Source organism: Oncorhynchus masou, chromosome 1 (genome assembly GCF_036934945.1).
Source record: "Oncorhynchus masou masou isolate Uvic2021 chromosome 1, UVic_Omas_1.1, whole genome shotgun sequence".
NCBI classification, from domain to species: Eukaryota; Metazoa; Chordata; class Actinopteri; order Salmoniformes; family Salmonidae; genus Oncorhynchus; species Oncorhynchus masou.
The window spans coordinates 20655144-20676368 of record NC_088212.1 but is presented as its reverse complement, the minus strand read 5'-3'; the positions used below and the strand labels follow the sequence as shown (position 1 = coordinate 20676368).

At 45.4% G+C, this 21225-nt stretch overlaps 1 protein-coding gene across 1 annotated transcript; it reads right to left on the bottom strand.

Annotated features, from left to right (window-relative positions):
* Positions 1-1454: 1454 nt before the first annotated feature.
* Positions 1455-11211, bottom strand: zfand5a (zinc finger, AN1-type domain 5a). The gene is made up of 6 exons (XM_064959238.1): positions 10944-11211; positions 5605-5769; positions 5266-5368; positions 5094-5170; positions 3217-3330; positions 1455-2805 (listed from the first exon to the last, which is right to left on the bottom strand). The coding sequence occupies exons 1-6, from the start codon at positions 10951-10953 to the stop codon at positions 2657-2659; spliced, it is 618 nt and encodes a 205-aa protein (XP_064815310.1). The 5' UTR covers positions 10954-11211; the 3' UTR covers positions 1455-2656.
* Positions 11212-21225: the final 10014 nt, after the last annotated feature.

Sequence of the window (21225 nt, the reverse complement as noted above, 5' to 3'; positions counted from 1 at the left end):
GATTTTGAGAAGGAGATGAGTATGCAATTGAGATCTTCCCTATGTCAAGACGAATAGCACATTCCTTTATTTCTCCAGTCAGTGAAGTGTTGACCTCTGACCTTTTCAATCATGTTATTTTCCCATACACTGATTTGTCTACATTTATTCCTTTTGTCAATCTTCCGCTCTTTCTAGCTCTCAATGACATCCTGTGACCACTTCTATAATTTCAGTGGGAGAATCTTAATTGCATAGTCCTCGCTCTTCACCTCATTCTCAAAACCCATTGGAGGTCAGAGGAAGGACATCTGGCTCTCACCCGAAGGGTTTTTAGGAGACGAGAATGCAACAGATTCTCCCAGTGACTAAAAGGAAGCTTCCTAGATGGCTACTGACATCCAATCCCTAAACCCTCCTGTAGAATTGAGGATTGTGTAGAATGTCATATTGCTTCGATTCTAAAATGCAAGACGAAGCTATTACCATACTGCTTATCCAATCCCTTCAGATCTACAGGAGTGCCTTGGGTGTAGAGGCTAGGGGTTGATTTGGAACAATCTCCTGTCGTAGTTCCCCTAGCAGTGTTCTTAGTCTGTGGGGAGTTGAGGTGCATTCATGTTAAATCCACATCTGTCACACTGAGCCAGCTTTCCAGACATATGCACACTCACTAACACATGGCAAGTGAAGCAGACACACAAGACATTAGGGGTAGATGTGTGTCTGTCCCAACCCTCAGAGGTAGGCTACGGGACCTCCCCAGCTGTTCCTGGGTCAGGTTGAACAGAACACGTTGGTTCTCTGATCCTCCTGCTCATGTCCCACATCAGCTGTCCTCTTTCTTCTCCCTGCTCAGACAGAGGGGTGACGGTGAGGTACTGGGGGGCTTAGTAAGCTTAGTCTTCCTCACCCTCTCCCAGCCTCAGCTGCCAGCATGACGCCATCTGCCAACACACTTTCCCAAGCATGTGACAGGTGTGCCTCCAAACAGTCTGACTGGCACACATTCACCTCTACCCAGGCAATCATTTTTCCTTAACCAACCTCTACTTGTAATGCTATAGCAAAGTTGACCTCACAGGAGCAATAGGAAACACACACTGATGTGGGATCCTGATCCAAATGACGCTGTAATCCAAACCACCAATACCAGGCCTTGTGTTGTCTCTCTGTACAGTCTTTATTTACATGATATGCTGCTGTAATGCTGGGTAGCAAGATATATGTAATACATACGTTTTTTGTACAAATTTGCATATAAACAACATTTTTCAAACCATAGCTCTCCTGTAGCTTGTGCTGTTTAACCCATATTGATTCAGACTAAGGGAGGGGAGCCACACACTGACCACCATGTGCTCACTCAAACTCACTCTTAACACACACAAGCATGGCTGGCTCACGTAGCCTAACTCCGCAACTACACTGAATACATGTGCTAATGTCAGTAAATATAAATAAATGTCTGAGGATAAAAAATAAAAAACGACCGAGCACTAATCGAGTGATGGCAATTCATTCAGATATTTTACATAACTGCATGGGTTACGCTATCCCATTAAACACCCCCCCCCCCATATATCATATAAAATAGACGGGTAGTGTCCACCAGTGTACGCAACCCTCTGCTTGAGAGCCAGTTGGGAGATTCTGATAAAAGGTTCAGGCCCACATGACAGCTGGTTAATTAAGCGTTTTTTTCCCCGTTCTCACACATCTTATAATGACTGTCGGTCATTTGATCAAAAGGAAACAGTGCCCGATGACCAGGTTACCTAAAAATGGCCTATCAAGGTAACCCCCTCACCTGGCAATAACGGAGTGATAAGAGAAGGATTCACATGCACAATGCAATGAGGAGAAACATGTCCTGCTGCGAGGTAGGCGGGTTGGAGAAGCTTACGCGTCTTTGTCATGCAAGACAACACCGTGTATAGACAGAGCCCTCCTCCATGTAGCCTTTTGTGTTCAACACAAATTAGTGAACAGCTGTTTTCCCATGAATATGTTTGCAATTGCATGCACGCTCGGGTAGCAGCTGTGAGAGAGCGCTGTGGCAAGGAAGCAGTCACACAGAAGTTTCTGAAACAATAACCACATGCATTTTGGAACAGCTTTGCAGTTCGAGAGGTCATACCTTTCAGACAACTGACCCAACCAACTGATATGAACGGAGAGGAGAAATGGCGACAACTGAACTCTGCACGTGAATACAACTTCTGACAAAATGTCCATTTGGCAACAAAGTGGCCAAACAGCTCAGGGGCTGTATTCAGTGGGGCACAACGTTGTGATGGAACATCCAGATAGAAATAGGTTCCACAGAACAGACATGCCTCTGACATGTTGAGGGGGATGGATCATGTTGGCTCTATTCATGGCATTTCTATCCATCTCCAACATTCACTACGTGTCATCGACAGGTACCCTGGGCTTCTTTTTAAAAGACAAACTGAAAATCAGCAAAGACACAGGAAAAACAAACATAATATATTATAAAAATAAAAAAAGACAAATAGTGATCGTTCATGCATCTCCCCCTCAGGCAAGGACTCTTCCACTTTTCTCAAGGTTGTGATTTTAAAAACGAGTCCGATATCCTTTTGCCACTCATGCCAATGTTCATGTCGAGGGTCCAATGATACTTCAGTCTTTGTGTGGATGCGTCTTAACCCTATATTCTCTGAATCTTGTCGGCGACCACTACAGGGTTCTCCTTGCGGATCTTGGCAGCTGCCTCCGCCTTGTAGTCGTAAGGGCAGTTGTGTTTGTCGGAGTACCGATGGAGCCCGCAGAACAGGTTCCCACAGCGACAATCAAACCCTGGGATAGAGTTAAAAGGTCAGAGATTAGAGGGAAACCACTGTAGGAACCAAACACCAACTCAAAAATTTTAACCTTTTAATAAGACCAGACACGGGAATAAGAGTTATTCTAAACTGCCGACATTGCAGTTTCCTTGTGCAGATCATTAGATCAATATGTGACATTGATGGGGTTCCTGCCACATTAGACACTACTTATACAGTCAAAGATCTGAGACCATCACAAATGTAGAAGTAGTGTTTCACATTGCATGAATCCCATCAATAGTCCATTTGTGCGACTGCAGTGTATGCGGCCTGGAACATGGCCAATCTCTTCAGCAAAAACAGCATTACGTCGTACACATTGCTCAAATCCTGTCATCCCATTGCTTTGAAAAAGCACCACGTCCTGCTATGGCACGCTCACCTGTTAGGCCCACCCTCTTGCGGCACATGAAGCACCTATTCTTCTTGGGATTGGGGGTGTCTCCCTTAGCCTCTTCACCAGTAGCAGGGCTAGAAGCAGTAGGCTCAGTCACAACTGAAGGAGAAAACAGAAAAGCACTTAAATATACACGTCAGTCTGGAGATTCAAATGAAGAGTTCCTGTGTGTTAGCACACTAGTGCAAGGACTAAGTCAGGGTCTGAATACACTGAGTGTACAAAACATTCAGAACACCTGCTCTGTCCATGAAAGACGACTGAGTGAAAGCTATGACCCCTTATTTATGTCACTTGTAAATCTTCGCAGATGAAGGGGAAACAGGTTAAAAATTATATATGTTTAAGGCTCGAGACTGAATGGCACACATGCACATTCTGAGGGTGAATGGACAAGACAAAATATTTAAGTGCCTTTGAACAGGGTATGGTAGGTGCCAGGCACACCATTTTGTGTCAAGAACTGCAACGCTGCTAGGTTTAACTCTAAACAGTTCCCCATGGACACTACCGGTCAACAGTTTGGGGTCAGTTATAAATGTCCTTGTTTTTGAAAGAAAAACACATTCTTTGTCCATTAAAATAACATCAAATTGATCAGAAATACAGTGGAGACATTGCCAATGTTGTAAATAACTATTGTAGCTGGAAACAGTAGATTTTCAATGGAATATCTACATAGGCGTACGTCAACGATGAAGAGGTGACTCCGTTGAGACTGGTGTTTTACGGGTACTATTTAATGAAGCTAACAGTTGAGGACTTGTGAGGTGTCTGTTTCTCAAACTAGACACTAATGTACTTGTCCTCTTGTTCAATTGTGCACCGGGGCCTCCCACCCTTTCTATTCAGTTTGCACTGTTCTGTGAAGGGAGTAGTACACAGCGTTGTACGAGATCTTCGGTTTCTTGTCAATTTCTTGCATGGAATAGCCTTAATTTCACAGAACAAGAAACTGACGAGTTTCAGAAGAAAGGCTTTTGTTTCTAGCCATTTTGAGCCTGTAATCGAACCCACAAATGCTGATGCTCCAGATACTCAACTAGTCTAAAGGCCAGTTTTATTGCTTCTTTAAAATCAGGACAACAGTTTTCAGCTGTGCTAAAATAATTGCAAAAGGGTTTTCTAATGATCAATTAGCCTTTTAAAATAATAAACTTGATTAGCTAACACAACGTTCCATTGGAACACAGGAGTGATGGTTGCTGATAATGGGCCTCTGTACACCTATGTAGATATTCCATTTTTTTTTTTTTAAATCTGCCTTTTCCAGCTACAATAGTCATTTACAACATTAACAAATGTCTACACTGTATTTCTGATCAATTTGATGTTATTTTAATGGACAAAAACAAGAACATTTCTAACTGACCCCAAACCTTTAAACGGTAGTGTATGTCAAGAATGATCCACCGCCCAAAGGTGCTTGCCAAACTTGACAACTGTAGGAAGCGTTAGAGTGAAAATGGCTTGCTTTCGACACCTTGTATTGCCCATGCCCCGACGAATTGAGGCTGTTCTGAGGGCAAAGGGATGGGTACTCTATATTAGGAAGGCGTTTTGTACACTCAGTGTATACGCTAATGCTAAAGTTGGTCAAACAGAGCAATGTTTCCCTCTGGAAGTGCGTTTTATACCGGGCTCTAGAAGTGTGTTTTATACCGGGCTCGAGAAGTGTGTTTTATACCGGGCTCGAGAAGTGTGTTTTATACCGGGCTCGAGAAGTGTGTTTTATACCGGGCTCGAGAAGTGTGTTTTATACCGGGCTCGAGAAGTGTGTTTTATACCGGGCTCGAGAAGTGTGTTTTATACCGGGCTCGAGAAGTGTGTTTTATACCGGGCTCGAGAAGTGTGTGTTTTACCAGGCTCTGCTTTATCCTCTCTTGAGATGCTCATCTCTGTCATTTGTTGAGTCACTGGAAGAGAGCCTTGAATAGTTCTGCAGAGGGGGCAATTGATAGAAAAGAATAAGTTAAGGACATGAGCAAAAAGTAATGAGACATCCATTGTATCACATGCACGCACACACCTTACCTAGCCATGTCTGCAGCAGAGCCAGCTGAAGGGTCTACTTTGGCTAGACTGGCCTCTAGTCGCTGGATGGCTGAGGCATCAGGGGTAGGACTACCAACTGTCCCTGAGAGACAGCAAAAGTAAAACATCAACCTCAGGAGAAGATACTTTTAGGTTCAACAGTTCTCTCAACAGTGCAGCTGGCCCATAATATGTATGCTAATTTTAGCAGACAGCAATAACTTCCCTATGCAATGTAATGCAGCTTTGGTGAGAGTCTGGTTTTGGGGAAGACGATGAACTGTTTGGAGTAGATTTGTGTGTGTGGTCAGTAAGAAACAGGGTGGATGGAGAACTTACCCATTGGGCTAAGTTGGCTCAAGCCATGGGTACTACTCTGCTGACGGTTCAGGTGCTCCTTGTAGCAGACCGAGCACATGCCGTTGTTCCTGGGGTTGCCATAGAAACCACAGCCAGTGTTACAAAGCACAGGCGTCAGGCTTGGCTTAGTCTCTTGGGCCATCGCTGTTGACAAATGGGAGCAAGGTATCTTGTTAGTGTGTCTGTGTGCATGTGTGACAGCACGTGTCCAAACTTTTGACTGGTACTGTAGGTGACTAAATGTAAGTGTGGTGGTTGGGCACATATATCTGAAAATAACATACCAGAAAGGAACATTAAGACTAATAAAGAAACCGGGGGGGGGTCAAAAGACATCGCCTGAAGCAAGGATTCTACTACCAAAGGGGCGATAAGCAGCTGAAAACAAAAGGTTCCCACTGCCGTTTCAGTAAAAAGCGGGGAGGGGTGGGCCTGGAGAAATGTAATCACTCAAATCCAAAGACAGAGCTATGGATGCTAGGTCTGACCATCCATGATATCAAAATTAGCTTTAATCATGTTGCGGCTATAAAGTGCTTGTTTACAAACATAGGAATAAAACAGGTTATACTTTGGGTTGATGGGGAATGACAGTTGAACTCAGCTCATGAGGCATAAGTTTTATATTCTTAAGGTCCATAATCAATTTCTGAGGCCTTTGAAGCCCCCTCCATCTGTGCAGAGGTCATTACAATACAGTAACCCCTGGATTCATCTCTATTTTGAACTGATATGCAGTCAGGACACTTCAACTGGAAATGATCTCAATAAGAAACAATATTGTTGCTACGATCACATCAGAAGATATCCTCCCGCAATCTCCAAAATACAACAGCCACAGGACAAATTTGTCTGGAGGTCGTAATGGACCATTTGTCAAAACTGAAGAAATATAGCTAGCTAACGATCTCCTTTTCCGCATGGAAAATAAAAAATGGACAGAGACTTGCTAGCTGGGATTTTCTACAAGGAATCTTCTTCCCCAAAAAACTTCTCCCAAGTGAGTGTGACACCTACTCCCGTTGCCTGCTTCTTGCATTCCACCTGGCAACCTGTTCACCATCTGCCCTGGCCTGCCTCCCCATCTGGGAGGTATCCCCGCCACACTCCCGAGCTTACAATGGCCCCAAGTCATTATGTTTTTTTCTTGCACTTTATGCAATTTGCCTCATGACTCCTGCGTGCATTTGTTGACCAAGAACTTGCTTGTTTCCCCGAGTGTGGGAACAAACAGCCTTTCCCACAGTTGGGTACTCTGACTCTATATTGGTTACAGACTCTTGGCCTCCTATCCTATTCTAACCACCTCGCACCAGCTTTGTATTCATGTTACCTGACGAAATAGCTGTACAATATGATCTTGTTGCCATCCAATGCACATTCAAATGTCATAAATCAACACTGCAGAGCACTCACTGTCCTCTGTCGTGCCCTGATTGTATTACTTCTGATGATATATGGAAATGTACATGTACACCCTGGCCCATCTACTGTTGCTAGCCCCAATTCTGCCTTAGATATCTGCTTCACCGATTTCTGCTCTCGTAAAAGACTGGGTTTTCTGCATGTTAACACTAGAAGCTTATTACCTACAATTTATCACAGTTTTAAAAATGTGGGTTTACAGCTCTAATCCAGATGGGTTGGTCATTACTGAGATGAGGTTAAGACAATCTGTTTTGAACACTGATGTTAAGCTTTCTGGTTATAACCTTTTTCGGCATGACAGATCTTCCAAAGGCGGTAGAGTGGCAATATTTGCCAAGGATCACCTTCAGTGCTAGGTTGTCTCCACCAAGTCTGTTACAATTTGACTAGCTGGTTTTAAGCATTAAACTTTCAAATAGCTCTTTGCTGACTGATTGTCCTCCATCAGCACAGGCCTGTACCGTACCTGCCCTAAGCGCTCTCCTGGCCTTTTACACTAAGTCTGAATTTGTCTTAAACTGGGACATGCTTAAACCACCATCCTAAAGCAATGGGACTCCCTAAATCTTTTTCAGATTATTACCAATCCCACAAGGTATGACACCAAACACCCAGAAAAGGCTACTCTCCTTAATGTTATCCTCACAATCAATCCTGATAGGTATCCGGCTGGTGTTTTCTGTAATGATCATTGTTTACAGTTGGTGTTCGTAATGGCTGCTCAATGAAACAACCTGTTCCGATTTGTCATAGACGTTCGCTAAAAATCTTTAATGAGCAAGCCTTCATGACTTGGCCTCTGTAAATTGGTATCGAATCAGCTTGATCCCTGGACCTTTTTTAATATTTTCAGTGGTTTTGTAAACAGGCCCCCGTATAGAGTTACTCCAGTTCAAGAATTCCATTTGGATAAAAGGCTCAGCACACACATACTCTGGCTGACGTGCTCTCGTTAGGGCAAATGAGAAATAAGTGCACTCAGGCTATTCGGAAGGTCAAAGTCAGTTACTTTAAGGAGCAGTTATCCATGTGGGTCTAACCCCAATAAGTTCTGGAAAACAGTTAAAGACCTGGAGAATAAACCCTCCTCACCGCTGCCCATGTCTCTTAATGTTGATGATATGGTTGTTACTGACAATGAGCACATGCCTGAGCTCTTTAAATCATCACTTCATAAATCAGGATTCCTACTTGACTCAGCCATGCCTCATTGCCCATTCAATATTTCCTCATCTCCCACCCTTCTAATGCGACTAGCCCCTTTTTCCCCCCTGCCACGCTACAAACTTTCTCCCTGAAGGCGGTCACAGAGTCCGAGGTGCTAAAGGAGTGCCTTAAACTTGATCCCAAAAAAGCATCTGGGTCAGATGGTTTAAACCCTTCTTTAAGGTTGCTGCCCCTTTCATCTCCAAGCCTGTCTCTCCTCTCTGGGGAGGTTCCCATTGCTTGGAAGGCAGCCACAGTGTGTCCTTTAGTTAAAGGGCAGATCAAGCTGATCCTAACCGTTATAGGACCATTTCTATTTTGCCCTGTTTATCAAAAGTGTTGGGAAAAAAATTGCCAATAATCAACTGACTGGCTTTCTTGTGGTCTATAGTATTCTCTCTGGTATGTAATCTGGTTTATATGTCAAATTGATGAAATTCCTCTTTTTTATTTTACCCTTATTTAACTAGGCAAGTCAGTTAAGAACAAATTCTTATTTTCAATGATGACCTAGGAACAGTGGGTTAACTGCCTGTTCAGGGGCAGAACAACAGAATTGTACCTTGTCAGCTCGGGATTTGAAATAGCAACCTTCCGGTTACTAGTCCAACGCTCTAACCACTAGGCTACCCTGCCGCACAAGAAAACAGGAGAACAAACAGTGACAAGAACAAATTGAGACTTGTTCTCCTTGGCAGGAGCGGAGCATGTCAGCAAGACACTCAAGGTAACGAACAACCGGTAACTTCTCCAAGATGAAATAGGCTTCAACGCTTTGCAGGGAAATTTACAATAAAGATATATTATAGCGCTCACAAAAATAAGGCTAAAATGAAACAGGTAGCACTTGACACCTCCAGTCCATAGGGGAGCTTATCCCATTGTTGTCATGACCAAAACATGTCAAATGCCCTGGCCACAGCCACCTATACTCAAAACCTTCTGAGATGTCAGTGTTATTGTGACCATGCGATCAACAAACAATATGCCCGTCAGCCTTTGCACTTAAGCACACGTGTGCTGTAGTCTCCACCCCCCACACGCGTGTGCTGTAGTCTCCACCCCCCACACACGTGTGTGCTGTAGTCTCCACCCCCCACACGCGTATGCTGTAGTCTCCAACCCCCCACACGCGTGTGCTGTAGTCTCCAACCCCCCACACACGTATGCTGTAGTCTCCAACCCCGCCCCCCACACGTGTATGCTGTAGTCTCCACCCCCCCCCACGTGTGTGCTGTAGTCTCCACCCCCCCCCACGTGTGCTGTAGTCTCCACCCCCACGCGTGTGCTGTAGTCTCCCCCCCCACGCGTGTGCTGTAGTCTCCCACCCCCCACACGCGTGTGCTGTAGTCTCCCACACACCCACACGTGTGCTGTAGTCTCCCCCCCCACACGTGTGTGCTGTAGTCTCCCACCCCCCCACACGTGTATGCTGTAGTCTCCCACCCCCCCACACGTGTATGCTGTAGTCTCCCACCCCCCCACACAAGGGTTTCCTCAGAATTCATGGCCAAACCACCCAGTTTATCATTTAAATCAAACACCAGCTAGGCTAATTTGTTTCGTGACTTTAGCCTATCCGACAGTTCATCACACCACTTGGGGAAAATGGCTTGGCACAATGTGTTTTTTATTCACGAGGATAGACCTAACCAAGGCTGCACAGATTTTCCTGGCTTTACCTCAAATGTCGCGAATACAACTAACAAGTAAGGTCTACTACAGATAATCGAATATGAGCAGTGCCTTGTTTCGTTAGGTCAACCGTCATGGAACACTTTCAGGATGTTCACCAGCTGGCAAAACGCAGTATCTAGATTTTTAAATCAGGCTAGGCTATCCAATGACTCATATCATGGTTAGTGACATTAATCAACAACCTCTTAAGGAAACAAACAAAACACTGAAACACATTGGATGTGGCCCAAAATAACCGAGTCACGCTACAGTACAGCCATAAAATTGCTATCAAACAAGACCAAGCTAGACAAGCAACATCGCCGAGACCAAAAGCAATAGTGCTTGCAAGCCATCTTGTCGCACACAATGTATTGTAACTAGATTAGTGAAGTAGCTAGCTAGACATCAATCAGCCACGTTTCGACCCTTGTTCTTTTGTGCCTTTGTCTGCTACTCATCTCTTCCTGTTGTTTGGACGTCGTTTGATAGCTCCAATAACGTTACTAGTTACCCAGAATGACTCTTTGCATACAATGTTAGCAAGGTAACCAGACAAAGAATGTCTACTCAATGTCGTGTTTAATGGAACATTAATTTTTGTCGTTCAAATCTAACATGTTACTCATTTCAAAATCAGTCAACTCATTCGATCAAAACTCGAACAATTCGGTTAGTAATAGCAACTAGTTAGGTAGCTAGCTGATAACGTACGTATTATTTTTAAATTATTTTTAGACAAACCACAAATATTTAATCACCAGTTTACCATTTTAAAAAATATATAGAAAACTGATAGCATAACGTTCGGTTGCTGTAACGTCAGCGACCCTCCTCCCGGTCTTGTTTTTCCCCTGGCACAGCTAGACTAACACGTTCGAAGGCTTGTGATATTGCCAGTGAGGAACTTTCGCTCGCTAGACCTTGTTTACCAGGCATAAAGGATAACTAGGCTATCTCCTCTACAATACACAATAAAGTTAATTGATATAAATAAAAATCCTTACGAAATTCCATGTTACGTTGATGTTGATCCAATTTTCGGTGTCCCCTTTTTTCTGTCTTCAACCATAAACCAAGACAACCCGTTTCAAATATCGATTCTCACCTGTACAATTTGATCGGAATCACACAATATGTATGGTCTGGTTAAGCAGTCGTTTTTTAAACAAATCGTGTCCCCAAAATGTATTTATCGTTATTTTCTCTGACCGAGGATGTGCCTTCTTCTTTCCCCCTCTCTCTGCACCCTCCAGTTGCTTTCTCGGTAGTTTCATTCTATAGTAAGAGGAGTGGCAGATGTCACAGGGAAAATAACGTACTGTGATTGGCTACACGAGAACCCCTGGCCCGCGTGTCTCACACCGTACGGTACAAGGGGTTGGGCATTCATTCGTCATCCACCCACGTACAGTCTGTAGGTATCGAGCCATAACATGAACTTTATTCATGAATGTGTCTAAATTAGTAATTCAAATAATGTTGACAGGCTTGTGATAACATATGCGTGTTTATTATGTGAGAATATCACATTTATTTGTCCACTACAGACAGCTTCTTGAAGCATTGATTTGTGTCGAAAATAGGCTATTTACTCGAGTCTTTGGTCAACATAGTGTAGGCTAGTGGCACATGCTGGTCAAAATAATATAGAGAAGATAAATTATAGATCACGTCCCACACACCGGAGCTCGCTTTTTGTCTTCAACTGAAACCAATATCAAACAATTTAGGTGGTTGTTCGACAAAAACGACGCTTCGGACGTCATTGAGCACGTGCTTCTGGCAAAGCGATACAGGCATCCTCACACTGCTTCGCAGTAGTCTATACACTGTAAAGCCAGTTCCAAGTATTACTCAGTGCTCCGGTATCATACGTAACGTCACAAGGTGTGTGGGTGTTGCAATACGGGCTCGTTTCCTCTCCCCACCCCAGTCAAGAATCAAGAAGAACAGCAAAACAAATCTAGGGGTGACATACCCATCTGACACACACTATATGTTTGTCTGGAGGTACTGACTTCATTGCTCTTTCATGATAAACTTGTCTGGTATGTGTAGTGAGCGTAATTCTGGAGTGAGATCATCTTGCCAAGGAGGTTGAGATCCTATAGTCTGCACACACAATGAAACCAAAAACAGCATTAGACACTGGGCTATCCAGACATTGACACACTACATGGCCTACCACTCTGCCCCTATGTGAAAACATGTTTGTGGTTTCAGTGGATGTGTATTTGAACATAGGGTCAGTGTGTTTGCCCTGTGGCTACACACCTTCTGACATGCAAAACATTACTCCTACTCTCAGCATACAGAACGTCCGGGCTGAAGAAAAACGTTGGGGTGGGATATTATGTGTTTGTGTTAGGTGCTCTTTGCTGGAACCCTAGATTGGTGGTGAGGGGAGTGTGTTCAACCAGGATTTATCATCACACAAGCTGTAACACACAAACAAGCAATGATAGATTAAACAGCACAAATAGACTCCCACCCAAATACATAAATAGGGGAACAGACTCAAACCTCTCACAAGCCCCATTCTGGCCATATTGTAAAGTAAATTAACATTTTTTTCTCCCTGAAAACTGTAAATAGTTGGGTGTATTTACAAATCATTTGCGTCATGTCATTTGAAGACGCTGAGGAACATCAGATGAACAATATTGTGGGACAACAAGAGTTTAATAAAAAATGCTTGGGAAACAAGACCAACGATTGAAATTTGCTTCTCTAACGTTTGCCTTTCAAGGGCCACTGGGTCCAATACGGAGACTGATAATGTGCATTTATCATACAATTGTGGTGTTGTGTGCGTACACTGAGTCTCCCATTCCCTGACAATAAAACAAAATATGTTTGTGCTCACGCCCTGTTTATGTGTGTGCCTGGGACATACAGTACATGTGAGACACAGGAGGCTACTGAGGGGAGGACAGCCCATAATATTGGCTGGAATGGAGTCAAGGGAATGGTATCAAACACATGGGGGGAAACCACTTATTCGATGTGTTCGATACCATTCCATTAATTCTGTTCCAGCCTTTACTAAGAACCTGTCCTCCCCAATTAAGGTAACACTGGGTCACTGTGGTGTGAGATCTGCGTTTGCTCAGTCCTGAGAGTTGCTCAGTCCTGAGAGTGCGAAAGCAGGAACATATTTTCGCCTTAAAAGTGATTTAGGAGGGGTTTTGTATGTGGAGGTTAAAGGGTAAGGTATAGAATATTCTATCCCACCCCAACCCCCCAATTTTGACAGGGGCATGTGAGAATCTGTGAGTTGACAACGTAGCAGTGACAACAACAACATACAGGTGTGTCTGCGTGTATGTTTGTACAGTATCTGGAACTGCCTGACACACAAACAGGGAGAAAAAGGAAAAGAGACAGGGCAGCGGTCTTATGAAACATTGTGTCAATGTCCTCTATGTGTTTATGTATACAGTGTGATAGATCTACTGTTTTTAATGTGCATGATGTTCAAAATACACATTCAAGTTATATTCTATTCACACACACAGAGAGATACACACATAGGGGTACACACACACAGGGGGAGATACACACATAGTGGTAGACACACATACACAGAGGGGGATACACATAGAGGTACACACACACACACATAGAGGTAGACACACACACAGCTTGTCTGTCTAGCGTCAGTGTATAACACTGTTGATCAAGAGGTTGGTGAAATGGCAGCTTAACCATGTTGTGTTGTGCACAATAAGCTCTTTACTGCACAGGACAAATGCCGCTGCCACAACAGTTCATCCACACCCCACTCTGTCTATGAAGCCTCAGTCTGAGAGGGGTTATAGGTGGTGGGGACACACTAAAGGAGGTGCAGAAAGGTTTAAATATGTTTAAACAGATTACAGAGGGGGTCTGTTCATTTTGATCATTGGCCTTATGAGGGAGAGCTTGGTTTTTATAACCAAGATGTTCTCCAGTGCATTTTCCATTCAAGTTTTTTTTATTCTTGCACAACAAAAAGGTTAGACATTACTTGTTATGACAAAAGAAAAGAAGAGAGCGCTTGTAAGAGTGAGAGAGATAGCCAGTGAGTACATGTGCTTGTGAAAGAGAGATGAGTAAAGAGAGGAGAGGGGGATACAATTATATCTGAATGTGAATTGCTGACTCGGCACCACTTGATCTCTCTCTCTCTCTCTCTCACTCTCTCTCTAGAAACAAACAGCAGAGTTTGTTTGCCTGCTGGGCTGAAACCCTCCCTGCTTCTTCATGCTTAGTGTCAACAACTCTTTAGCACAGCATTCCACAGTGAAAGGTCACTGGTTATGAGGTCCCTAACACGCAAAGAAACACTGCCACACAGACTCACGCATCAGCCCGACACTGCTTTAAAGGCAGCAAATGGAAAAAATGGACTGAACCAGGGAAGGACAATCTTAACATAAACTAGAAGATGCTCATTTTTTTTCATGGCAAAATGTTTCCTAAATTTTCAGTTGTGTGCCCTAATGAACACCAACCTGTTTTCTTTTAATCTGTGTACACCACACACCACCTTTTTCTGTTAAAGTTTATTCAAGAAAGAGATCAAAAGTTGTTCTTCCCCCCTCCAAGGAATAAATATGGCCTTTTCAGAAAAACTAGACTGGTTGTAATCCAATCCAAGAGTTTACTCTGTTAGAGTTAAGTGTCTGTTTGGGAAAATGCCTAAAGGGTAAACTATTCCCTGTAACAGTTCTGTTGACACTTTTAACGCCTTGAATCAGTCCACTGATGACTGCATTTTGTTTTTCTATCGATCTCACTAAGATGCAATATTCAAAATATTGACTGTGTCGTTGTGATGGATTCTATTGCCATTGTGACCCATGTCATGAGATATGCGGATAACAGACAGTTAATCTGAGTGAAATCTGTTGTTTGAATCAATCACCACATTCATTACGCAGTGATCACTACCCCCTTAACCCGCTTATATGATCTAATGATTCACAATTTATCACTTGCTAGCTTACACACACACACACACACACACACACACTTGATGTATAGTAAAAATTGTACAAATAAAGAAAAACGCTTGAATGTGTAGTTGTGTCCAAACATTTGACTGGTACTGTATGTATGTGTGTTTTGTATTTGGCTAAGGTCATGGGGGTTGTTGTGGGATAAAGGGCTAAAGGGCTCAGGTTGCATTGAGGACCCCTGCTCAACCTCTCCCCTATGTTTGTAGCTAAGTTTACCTGCACACAATCTCGCCAACCAGAGTAATAAGAAACCTTTTAGCCTACATACTCATGCAACATCATAGTACGGTCCAGAGGTGTGTTTTACAAAGCACAAAACAGTAGGTTACATACGAAGTTCAAGGATAGGTTCTTTGTTCTATCATATCTACACTCAACACAAAAGGTATTTGTACAGAGAAGCTAAAATATTAAATGTCTCTCTATACTCCAGTATTTTGGATTTAAGATCAAATGTTTCATATGAGGCGATAGTACAGTGTAACGACGGGTGAGTGAAATGAGTGAGGAGTCAGATGCAGAGAGCGAAATGAACGCTTTAATGTCCTTCAAGTCATAACAGGTCCAAAACATGGGTGAAAGCCCAAAACACTGGCGCAAAACCAACCCAAAACCTAGACGCACACTGGACAGAGAAAAACCAAAAACCAAAACACGATACATCACCAAACGTAGCAACCAACAAGCCCGCACAAACACCAGCGGGCAAAACAAACTTAAATAACACCCATCCCAAAACCCCAACAAGGAACAGGTGAAAACAATTAGACAAAAACAAACAAAAAGGAAAAAAAGGGATCAGTGGCAGCTAATAGACCGGCGACGACGACCGCCGAGCGCCACCCGAGCAGGAAGGGGAGCCACCTTCAGTGGCAGCTCGTAGACGGGCGACGACGACCGCCGAGCGCCACCCGAGCAGGAAGGGGAGCCACCTTCAGTGGCAGCTAGTAGACCGGCGACGCCCGAGCAGGAAGGGGAGCCACCTTCAGTGGCAGCTAGTAGACCGGCGACGACGACCACCGAGCGCCACCCGAGCAGGAAGGGGAGCCACCTTCAGTGGCAGCTAGTAGACCGGCGACGACGACCACCGAGCGCCACCCGAGCAGGAAGGGGAGCCACCTTCAGTGGCAGCTAGTAGACCGGCGATGACGACCACCGAGCGCCACCCGAGCAGGAAGGGGAGCCACCTTCAGTGGCAGCCAGTAGACCGGCGACGCCCCATTAGGAAGGGGAGCCACCTTCGGTGGTATTCGTGACATACAGATTTCACCTTTTTTGTTGTATTTTCATACATACAGTACCAGTCAAAAGTACTCATTCCAGGGTTTTTCTTTATTTTTACTATGTTCGACATTGTAGAATAATAGAGAAGACATCAAAACTATGAAATACCACATATGGAATCATGTACAGTAGTAACCCAAAAAAGTGTTAACACTTTAACGACAGTCCATCATTACTTTAAGACATGAAGGTCATTCAATCCGGAATTTTTCAAGAACTATTAAAGTTTCTTCAAGTGCAGTCGCAAAAACCATCAAGCGCTATGATGAAACTGGCTCTCATGAGGACCCCCACAGGAAAGTAAGACCCAGAGTTACCTCTGCTGCAGAGTTCAAGTATCCCACAGAGTTCAAGTGACAGACACATCTCAACATCAACTGTTCAGAGAAGACTGAGTGAATCAGGTGATACGCCATCCCATCTGGCTTGCGCTTAGTGGGACTGTCATTTGTTTTTCAACAGGACAATGACCCAACACACCTCCAGGCTGTGTAAGGGCTATTTGACCAAGAAGGAGAGTGATGGAGTGCTGCATCAGATGACCTGGCCTTCACAATCAATCAATATTTATATATATTTTTGGGCGCAGCCACCTGCCCAAAACCCCAGATAAACCTCCGGTAGTAGTTGGCAAACCCTAAGAACCGCTGCACCTCCTTTACAGTGGTTGGAGTCGGCCAATTACGCACGGCTGCAATCCGTCATCCTCCATCACCAACCCCGATGTGGAAATGCGATACCCAAGGAAGGAGACGGCCTGTTGGAAGAACAAGCATTTCTGAGCCTTGACGTACAGGTCATGCTCCAACAGTCGCCCAAGTATCTTGCGCACCAGAGACACATGCGCGGCGCGTGTAGCGGAATAGACCATAATATCATCGATGTAAACCACCACACCCTGACTGTGCAGGTCCCTGAGAATCTCGTCCACAAAAGATTGGAAGACTGCTGGAGCATTCTTCAACCCGTACGGCATGACGGGGTACTCATAATGTCCGGATGTGATACTAAACGCTGTCTTCCACTCATCTCCCTTCTGTATATGCACCAAGTTATATGCACTCCTGAGATCCAGTTTTGTGAAAATCCGTGCTCCGTGAAATGACTCAATCGCCGTGGCAATGAGAGGTAGTGGGTAACTATACCCCACCGTGATGGAATTTAGACCTCTATAGTCAATGCACGGATGCAGACCTCCCTCCTTCTTCACAAAAAATAAACTCGAGGAGGCAGGTGAGATGGAGGGCCGAATGAACCCCTGCCCCAGAGATTCAGATATGTATGTCTCCATAGCCACCGTCTCCTCCTGTGACAGGGGATACACGTGACTCCTGGGAAGTGCAGCGCATACCAGGAGATTTATCGCAAAATCCCCTCATCGATGAGGTGGTAATTGGGTCGCCTTCTTTTTACAGGTATATTCTGAGGGAATGTGCATGGTGGAGACTTGGTCTGGACTCTCCACCGTTGTAGCACCGATAGAAACTCCTACACACCTGCCTGAGCACTCCTCCGACCACCCCTGTAGAGCCCTCTGTTGCCACGAAATCCTGGGGTTGTGACGGGCCAACCAGGGGATCCCCAACACCACCGGAAACGCAGGAGAAGCAGAGGAAGAGACTAATTATCTCCTCATGACCCTCCTGCGTGACCATACCCAGTGGAGCCGTGGCCTCCCTGACCCTAATGGTCGGCTATCTAAGGCGTGCACTGGGAAGGGTTTGTCAAGCTGAACAAGGGGAATCCCGAACCTGTTCGCTAAACCGCGGTCAATAAAATTCCACGCCACGCCTGAATCTACCTAGTGTCTTATGCCGGGAAAATTCAGGAAAAACAATCCATATGTAACAGTATAACTTTAGACCGTCCCCTCGCCCATACCCGGGCGCAAACCAGGGACCCTCTGCACACATCAACAACAGTCACCCATCGCTCCACAAAGCCACGGGGAAGGGGAACTACTACTTCAAGGTCTCAGAGCAAGTGACGTCACCGATTGAAACGCTATTTAGCGCGCACCGCTAACTAAGCTAGCCGTTTCACACCCGTTACTAACACACACACACACACACACACATACATACATACGTGACCAACAGGGGGCTCTGGGTGAGCCTGGTGCCGACTCACCTGAGGTGTCCGGGCAGTGCTCGGCCTGGCGTCTCGACTCCCTGGAGGACCTCCCCAGAACCGGTCAGCAGTGTGCCCTCTGCGACCACAGCTGGCACAGGAAAGGCCCCCCTCCTCCGGTCGCCCTCACTGCAGCACCTCCTAGCTCCAGAGTGGTGGAGCTGGGGGATGGAACTGACAAGAGCCCGATCTGGACGTCCGCAGGTCACCAGCAAGTTGTCCAACCGAATGGACATGTCGATCAACTGGTCCAAGGACAGGGTGGTGTCTCTACAGGCCAGCTCCCTACGGACGTCCTCACGCAAACTACACCTATAGTGATCGATCAAGGCCCTGTCGTTCCATCCCGCGCTAGCGGCCAAGGTCCGGAACTCTAGAGCAAAGTCCTGAGCACTCCTCTTCTCCTGCCTCAGATGGAACAGCCGTTCACCTGCCGCTCGACCCTCAGGTGGGCGATCGAACACGGCCCGAAAGCGGCGGGTGAACTCTGGGTAGTGGTCCCTCGCCAAGTCAGGATCGTTCCATACCGCGTTGGCCCACTCCAGGGCTTTACCTGAGAGGCAGGAGACGAGGGCGTTCACGCTCTCACCCCCCGAAGGAGCTGGACGAACAGTCGCCAGGTATAGGTCCATCTGGAGTAAGAAGCCCTGGCACCCGGCCGCCGTCCCATCGTACTCAGGAGGGCGAGTCGAATCCCACTGTGCTCAGGCAATGAAGGAGAGGGTAGTGGTACTGGTTGGGGTGTGGCTGATAAAGGTGTGGGAAGGCCACCTCTCTCCCATCTCTCCATCGTCACCATCACCTGATCCATGGTGGTCCCCAGCCGGTGTAACACTGCCGTGTGGTGTTGAACTCGCTCCTCCACGGACCCTGGGAGTGCGTCTGTTCCTGCTGACTCCATAATTCGCTGGTGCAGGATTCTGTGATAAGGTGCGTCTTGGTGAGAAGTGTAGGAGTCAGGCGCAGGAGAGCAGGGATTTCTGAGAAGCGTGTTTAATATAGCTATATGTATACATATATATACACACACACAGTCCACCAATACAAAATTGGCACAGATGAAAATCCAAAACTACGCTCTCGAAGGAACAGTAATTCGTGTCAATACACAAAGGAACAACCACAGTTCCGACACTACATACACGTACGTAATAGCGAAAACAATTAACAGCATAGATAATCGAACGCAAATACCCACAAGCTTAATCCTGCATGAATTAAGGCAGGCAACAGGTGCCCTATATACACACAGAAATTAACGCAATTGAAACCAGGTGTGAAAAGGAACACAGACAAAACAACCAGAAAAGGAAAAAGGGATCGGTAGCGGCTGCTCCAAGATGGTGTAGCAGTAAGACGAGTCGTGTCGTGTCCCTATGTATATATCGTCTTTTTTCGTTTTTACATATTTTTCTTCGCATATCTTTTAAAACATTTAGCTAAACCTCAACTTCCAAATATTCTCCTGCAACCCGCCTCACCCAATGTAGCTATTTTTCCTAAGTATTTATATTTACTTCGGAACCGGAAACCCTCAACTGAAGCTAGCCAGCTAACTACCAGCTATGCTAGCGGTCTTCAGCTAACCGGTCATCAGCTAACCTTTAGCTCGGAAAGCTCTCGCCAGTTCAAACAACGCGACTCTAAGCAGAGCATAACGGACCCATTTATTTTTTATCCCCGGATTCCCACCGCAAACGGAACATCTTTCAGCTGGATCTTCACAACTAGCTATCTAGCTAAATCGCAACCCCGGATGATTTACTCCTGGCTAGCGTTTCCACCCACTTAGCTTGAAGCTAGCTCGGCCAGAGCCCCTGTGCCACCACCGTAGCAGACTCCTGGGCTACAATACCTACCACCGTAGCATACTCCTGGGCTACAATACCCGGACCCACGACCGGTCTGTCGATGTCACCGCATGAAGAGGAATAAACAGACTCACCCCATCGCGACGTCCCCCAAAGGCTAACTCTCTAACCCTTGCTATCTCCTTGCTTGCTATTTCGGGCTGCTAACTGCCAGCTTGTTTAGCCCCGGTCCGCTAACTGCTACCTTGTTTAGCCCCGGCCTACTAACTGTTAGCTTGTTAGCACAGGCCTGCTAACCGTCTGAATCGCCACGTCCCAAACACTCACTGGACCCATATTTACTCTCTATCTCTTTTCGATTTGTAATTTGTTTATACCTTGCCCTAACCTGCCTCACCCAATGTGATACGGAATCGCTATTATTTTTAAAACACACTCAAGAACCTCCAGAAGCTAACCAGCTAACTATTTAGTCATTGTTAGTTTTTTTAAACCTGGTTAACACTCACCAATCCAGCTTCCCTGCCCCTGGACACTGATCACTTGGCTACATAGCTGATGCACGCTGGACTGTCCATTAATCACGGTACTCCATTCTGCTTGTTTATGTTTTATCTGTCGGCCCCGTTGCCTAGTCAACGCCATTTTACCTGCTGTTGTTGTGCTAGCTGATTAGCTGTTGTTGTCTCACCTACTGTTTTAGCTAGCTTTCCCAATTCAACACCTGTGATTACTGTATGCCTCGCTGTATGTCTCTCTCAAATGTCAATATGCCTTGTATACTGTTGTTCAGGTTAGTTATCATTGTTTTAGTTCACAAGGGAGCCCCTAGTTCCACTCTTCATACCCCTGATACCTCCTTTGTCCCACCTCCCACACATGCGGTGACCTCACCCATTACAACCAGCATGTCCAGAGATACAACCTCTCTCATCATCACCCAGTGCCTGGGCTTACCTCCGCTGTACCCACACCCCACCATACCCCTGTGTGCGCATTATGCCCTGAATATATTCTACCATGCCCAGAAACCTGCTCCTCTTATTCTCTGTCCCCAG